The sequence below is a fragment of the Stomoxys calcitrans genome, chromosome 3 (genome assembly GCF_963082655.1).
Source record: "Stomoxys calcitrans chromosome 3, idStoCalc2.1, whole genome shotgun sequence".
NCBI lineage: Eukaryota > Metazoa > Arthropoda > Insecta > Diptera > Muscidae > Stomoxys > Stomoxys calcitrans.
In genome coordinates, this window is record NC_081554.1 from 184,386,828 (window position 1) to 184,393,848 (window position 7,021).

The following is a 7,021-nucleotide window of genomic DNA, read 5'->3' on the forward strand; positions in this document are numbered from 1 at the left end:
ATATGTTCGTCCGATTTTGAGAAATTAAGCAATTCAGTGCTCATTAGTTAACCGATTATCTCGAAATTTAGCAGGAAGGATTTTTTTGTGACTCTTAATATTACTGGTGAATTTCATAAAAATCGGTTCAGATATAGATGTAGCTGACATACATGTATATCACCCGATTTTCACTTCTAGAGCCACTGCAAGTGCATTTATTGACCAACATTGCCAAAATTGTGCACAACGCTTTCCCCGATGCCTACCACAATATCTAAGAAGTTCGGTTCTGATTTAGATGTAGCTTAGATGTGAACCCAAATAAATGCCTAAATTGAGGTAAATAAACACAGCCCTAAATAATGTTAAATAATAAAAATCAAATTTCAACCTAAAAGATTTGCAAAAGAAACCAAAATTTTGCAAACATAGCAAGATAATCTTATTTTTTGGTAGCTGGTTATCTACCACAACATTTAAATTGGAGTGTGAAAAAATGAAATTTGCGAAACATCCCAACTGATGTGATTGAGATGTTTTCCAAAACCAGTGAAGCAAAGTAAATCAGTATAGGCATAGCATTACTTTGATCTAATGTTTAACGTTGTTTGATTTGTTTTTAGACAAATAAAATGTGTCTAATACTACGTCCAGACCAAGACTGTTTTGAGCAAACGACTCGTTTTCCCTTCATAATGCTCTGAAAACGGCTCGTTTTTCCTTTACAAATTATAAGGACAAAACGACTCGTTTGCCACAAAAACGAGTCAGTCAAAGCATGTGAACCCAAATAAATGCCTAAATAAACACAGCCCAGCAATGCCAAAAAATTACAGATGAGTTTTATCCAAAAAAATTTATGAAATCTTCAACATTTTACAGATAAGCAAGAAAAATATATCTCAACAATAGTGCAGGATTCACTGAATAAGGTTAAGCCAAGCGATCGGCCGACATAAAATTTTTTTAATTTTTTCAATGAGTTGTTTTTCAAAACGAGTCAATGTAGACATGGCATAAAACAAAAAAAAATACAATTATGGGAACGTAAAATAGCCATAATGCCCTTGCAACAACGACATACATCAAGATATATTCAAATATCTAGATATATCATTATTTTATGACACATCCTTTGCTTTTTCCAAAAACGCCTTTTAATTAGTTTGCAAAACTGAAGTTGGCTGCAGTTCAAAATGACGTTTTGGCGGTTTCCTTTGTTGTGTCACAACAACAACACCATCTTTCTTTTCTTTTTTCACCTACGTGTGAAGAACATCGCGTATTTTTAACGTTGGTGTTTTATTTAACATAAATAAAGTGAAATGGTAATAAAAATAAGGAAAATTTAAGTCAATTATTACTAAGAGGATCACAACAAAAGTGTGGATCAGTATGTGAAACCCCTAAAGCCTCTGATGCTAAAGAAAATGTGTGATCTATAATATGTTGGTGACCGGAACATTTCCCCCACCCAGCAATAAGTGAATTGTGTTCGTTTGTGTTAACCAATGGTTTTATGTATGTTTTCTAGGGTTTCGTTAAAGTAGTCAAGAACAAGCAGTACTTCAAGCGCTACCAAGTCAAGTTCCGTAGGCGTCGTGAGGGTAAAACCGATTACTATGCCCGCAAGCGCTTGATTTTCCAAGACAAGAATAAATACAATACACCCAAATACCGTTTGATTGTACGTTTGTCCAACAAGGATATTACCGTACAAATCGCCTTCTCTCGCATTGAAGGTGATCGTATTGTATGCGCTGCCTACTCCCATGAATTGCCCAAATACGGCGTTAAGGTAAGTGAAGGATAACAAATAAAAATGTGAGGTTATGTTTGATTTTGTTTTTTTTTTCTACATTACTACAGGTTGGTTTGACCAACTATGCTGCCTCTTACTGCACTGGTTTGTTGGTTGCTCGCCGTATCTTGAACAAATTGGGCTTGGACTCCTTGTATGGTGGTTGCACCGAGGTTACTGGCGAAGAATACAATGTTGAGCCAGTCAACGAAGGTCCCGGTGCCTTCCGTTGTTATTTGGATGTTGGTTTGGCTCGCACCACCACTGGTGCCCGTGTATTCGGTGCCATGAAGGGTGCTGTCGATGGTGGTTTGAACATCCCCCATTCCGTCAAGCGTTTCCCCGGTTATTCAGCTGAAAACAAGAGCTTCAATGCTGATGTACATCGTGCTCACATCTTTGGCCAACATGTTGCCGATTATATGCGCACTTTGGAAGAAGAAGATGAGGAAAGCTTCAAACGCCAGTTCAGCCGTTACATCAAGTTGGGAATCCGTGCTGATGATGTGAGTATTTAAAAATTTTCAAATAACTAGGAGTTACCGAGAGTATTGTAGGGAATTTGTTTCATTATATATTCCATAGAGGTATATATCATGGGCAAACAAGATTTTCTTTAGGCTTGAATTATATACGTCCATTTCTAAAATTACCGCTGTGTCTTGTAACCCACGACGCTGGCTGTGCCAAAAGTGGACCACATTAATATTATGACCTCTGTTCGAAATTTAATTCCTTTTCAATGGATTACGTTTCCTGTTATGGTTGTACAAATTCCTTTTTTTAAAGCAGAAATTTAACTTCGCCTTAAGAAAAGGACTACCTTATGTTATTGACGAACTATTTGGCTTGTTAGAGATAAAAGATTATTAACAAAACTAAGAAATTATAGCTAAACTTTTAGTTTGCTGGGAAAACGTTTTGCCAATGTTGGCTTACTTTTAATTGTATGTTTCCTTGGACCTCTCTATAAAAGTTTAAATAAGATTTCTGTTAGTGAGATCTCCGGGCATGAGCACTATTATAAAACTGTTTTGCAGATGTATTGCAAAATTTTACTGAACAACAACAAACTAGGTCGGAACTTGTACAAACAAAAGAAAACCAGATTTTTGCTAAACTTTATGTTTGTCATGCTACAGTTTATTCAGTCATCAGATTACGAACTCATGAGCTATCAAAAAATATTTTTTATTTTAAAGTTTGCGAGTAGTGTTTATTGCTTTTTTATTGAATGGACTCTTAAAGGGCTTTAACTTTAAAAAATTCTGTTTTAAAATTGTGTTTTTATTATTCCATTTCAGCTTGAAGAAATCTACAAAAAAGCCCACCAAGCTATTCGTGCCGATCCTACCCATAAGAAGGTACAAAAGAGCGGCATCAAGAAGAAGAGGTGGAATGCTAAGAAACTCACTAATGAGCAACGCAAAACCAAGGTTGCTGCACACAAAGCCGCTTACTTGGCTAAGCTCCAAGCTGAAGCTGATGCCTAAATTGTCAAACTATGATAATAATAATAAGTATGAGTGCATTACAATCTGCAATCATTTGCTTTACATCAAAATGATTGAAAATGAAACTTTATTATTTTACTATAAAATAATAACCCTATAAAAAGTAATATTACAAATAAGATGTTTTTATTTTCGTAAAACATATAAAAATGTGTTTGTATAGTGTATTATTAAGTATTTGAATAATGTATTTTATATAAATACAATTAACTTTTTAGGAATATTTTTTTAAAAGCAAATATCTAGTTAAAATATTTTTGTAGCTAATCAAGCGAGGTTTTGGGGTATACTCTAAGGAACTAGGAGGGAGTATATAGAGAAGGGGTTCCTATTCACGTTCAGAGTCAAGATCAATTATGGAGGCACAAATATCTTCTCAGGCACCCAGGTTTCTTTCAAAAGCTATTATAACTAGTTTCTTCCAAAAACTATTTTGAATACTAAAAATTCAAAGTTCTAGATAATAATGCCTTTATAAGGAAATCTGCAAAATAAAAGTCGAATATTGAAGCTATAGACAGTTGGCTGAAGGTCACAATTAATTGTCGTAAAAGGTCTTTGTTTGTGAAGCCCAAAATAAACTTGAAAAATTAAAAGCGTACTAAGTTTGGCCAGGCCGAATCTTATATACCCTCCACCATGGATCGCATTTTTCGAGTTCTTTTCCCGGTATCTCTTTTTAGGCAAACATTTGATAAAAGGAAAGAATTACTATAATATTCGAGATATAGTATCAAGTTATCGTCCGATTCTGACCATAATTGAATTGAATGTTGGAGATCTTAGTAAAAGTCGTGTAAAATTTCAGCCAATTCGAATAAAAATTGCGCCCTTAATGGGCTCAAGAAGAAAAATAGGGAAATCGGTTATATCGGCTTATATGGCAGCTATATCAGGTTTTGGACCAATTTGAACCACGCAAACTTCTCACATATCAGTAAGTAATGTCCTATCCAAGTTAAAGCTCAATGATAAGGGGTTCTATTTTTATAGCCGAGTCCGAACGGTGTGTCGCAGTTCGACACCTCTTTGGAAAGATGTGTTTACATGGCAAAGTATGTACCTCACAAATGCCGCCAGCATTAGGAGGGCATAACCACCGCTGACATTTTTTTCTGCTGTTCTCACCAGGATTCGAATTCAGGCATTCAGCGTCATAGGCGCACATGGTAACCTCTGCGCAAGGGTGACTTCCTGTTTACTTCATAGACTGTGAAAAAATGTCGGCATTTAGATGTTGCAGAAGTGTTATACACTGAGGCGGCAGCTCTTGCCGATGAAGGAATCCATCGGGTCAATCCGGTACGTACAACCAGCTGCCATGGGATTGGGCATTTAGATGTGAGAACCGATGGCGTAACGAATCCGATCAATATCCCAAAATACATGATGTCAGGAGAAGCTTAGCTGCGACCCACCGGGCGCGTCCATAGGTTGCGGATAGTGAAATGCTCCATACGGAGTAGCTGCAACGTCAGTCGCGGACAATAAGCGATATCAAGCGGAGAATCTCACTAAGAGACTGGGTGGCATCGACATGCATAAATACCGACTACCTATGATACTCGATAAGTCAAGGGGAGTCGTTGGAGCCTTTAAATAACCTATGGCCAACATGTCCCTGTGGCGATCGGTCCTTTGGGCCGCAACGAGCGTGCTCACCTACAGGAGCTTGACGAAGACCGCCACCTCCACATACAAATGTGGCCGTTGTTGTGGCCATGGTGTCACATTTAACAGAGTAGGGTCAAGGTCCTCAAATCACTGGACGGAAGCGCTTCTGGTGCTGACAAATCTTGTTGATTACATATAACACAATTGGCCGATCAATGCCTGTGTGGACTCGACAGCTATGCGACATGCAGTGGATAAAGATTTAGACTAGTTAGAATGCTGCTCTACGAACTCTGACGGACTGTCTCCTTAGTACTCACGAGGATTATTTCCATTAGGAGACAAATCCTATCCAAGCGATGAAATATTGTATGCTTTCTTAGTAAAAAAGACTGGCCTTTTATCGCAGCAGCTATATCACCATATTGTGGATAGACATCATCTAGATGATCACATGATCTAGAGAGAGGTTCAGCGCTAGAAGAGAAAATTTATAGACCAACTAGCGTATCAAATGGGACTAAATAGCTTTCACTTGGATACGGTAGTGGTGAACAGCAACCGAGTGATAGCCGTTTTTTGGAGACCAACCGCCACCCAAAGCACCTGAAGTGGTCAACCTACCTTAAAGGTTGTTGTAGTCACATTTGCATGTGGAGCTAGAAATCGCCGCTGGAGTGTGATGGTTATTGATTATTTAAAGGTCCCCCAACTTGCCTTGTCATATTGAGCATCATGGGCACTCGGTATTTAAGCAAAAACCGGTTTCGCCCGGTCTCTCACTGAGACTCTCCACTCGATAACGCTGATTGTCCGCGAGTGCATTTACAGTTACTTCTTATGAATCATTCCACTTCCCCAACCTGTGGACGCATCCGATAGCTCCCAGCTAAGCTTCTCGCGATAACACAGAACACCACTCAGACCGGAGCTCAAAGTTCCAGTCTATGTGGTACTCATTATTATCCCGTGCCGAGAATCTTCTTGGTAAACCAGAGTAGTATGTTCCACCACGTTCAGATTCAGCCGCCTTAAGTTTTACTGGGCTAGGGTGGACGTGTTACCTGAGACGCCACTTCTTCATTTGCTCAGCCAATACTACTTGACTTATTACCAGATCCCTCTGGACGTAGCCCACCCAAGTCGCATTTTGAATCTAGGAATTTAGCAGAACCTAGCAAATGAATTAAGTCACAACATACATTCATCCAAACACGACAACAACATCAGCCCGGCACGCGATAGCTGTAAGCACCACACAGGCTGGAACATTGATGTCCGAGTTGTGTGGTGTTCTTTGCTGTCACGAGAAGCTTAGCCGCAAGCTACCCGGCACGTCCACAGGTTGCGGATAGTGGAATGCTCCATACGAAGTAGCTGCAACAACAGTCGCGGACAATCAGCGGTATCGAGCGGAGAGTATTAGTGTGAGGCCTGGTGGCACCGGCTCTTGCACAAATACTGAGTGCCTATGATGCTCATAGCTATCCCGTGCCGGTATAGGAGCCATGCAAAAAACAAAAACAGGGCAGCTACTCCTGGATCTAAATTATCTCCTGAGCGTTGAAGATGCCGGTATCTCCATCTAACCTGGTATTACAAAGAATGCAAAAATGTCTACATTTTAATGTGCAATTAAAACTCCTCGTATACTGCCGTTTAGTTATGCTCCAACTACTGCTGATGACATTTGTATGGCCCTACAGCCATTTCTTCTATGAAGAAGAGACAAAAGATGGTCCCTTATCATTGGAAGTATCAGGCAATTCCCATTAACAAAAAATACTCCCTGAGGTTTCTAAATGGGTTGTATAGATGTGATCACTGTAACGCCTTCTGTCGTTTCCCTCACGATCGTACCGGATCTACAACATACAAGTATGTGGCTCCAACAACCTCTTGTCTGTTACGAATACATCGTAGAAGTAGATATATCCGTCGAAAACTTTGTATAAAAATCATATTTGTAATTTTCACGATTTTTCTCTTTTGAATTTTAACGTCTTTTTAGATACGTGGGCCAATAGTTGCGACATGTCGCAGCATCTAAAATAACAAAGCCGTTATGCATTGTTATAGCGGCGTTGTAATGTTTTGCCCACATAAACAA

At 39.0% G+C, this 7,021-nt stretch overlaps 1 protein-coding gene across 1 annotated transcript; it reads left to right on the plus strand.

Annotated features, from left to right (window-relative positions):
• The first annotated feature begins 1,200 nt into the window (after positions 1–1,200).
• LOC106084408 (large ribosomal subunit protein uL18) lies at positions 1,201–3,404 on the plus strand. The gene is made up of 4 exons (XM_013248076.2): positions 1,201–1,310; positions 1,517–1,780; positions 1,852–2,289; positions 3,088–3,404. Exons 1-4 carry the CDS (start codon positions 1,308–1,310, stop codon positions 3,274–3,276), a joined length of 894 nt encoding a protein of 297 aa, XP_013103530.1. The 5' UTR covers positions 1,201–1,307; the 3' UTR covers positions 3,277–3,404.
• Positions 3,405–7,021: the final 3,617 nt, after the last annotated feature.

Bases quoted from the DNA above. Each gene is read 5' to 3' on its own strand.
- LOC106084408 (XM_013248076.2), top strand. The intron at 1,781-1,851 runs GTAAGTGAAGGA...ACATTACTACAG, and splicing joins TGCCCAAATACGGCGTTAAG to GTTGGTTTGACCAACTATGC. The intron at 2,290-3,087 runs GTGAGTATTTAA...ATTCCATTTCAG, and splicing joins TGGGAATCCGTGCTGATGAT to CTTGAAGAAATCTACAAAAA.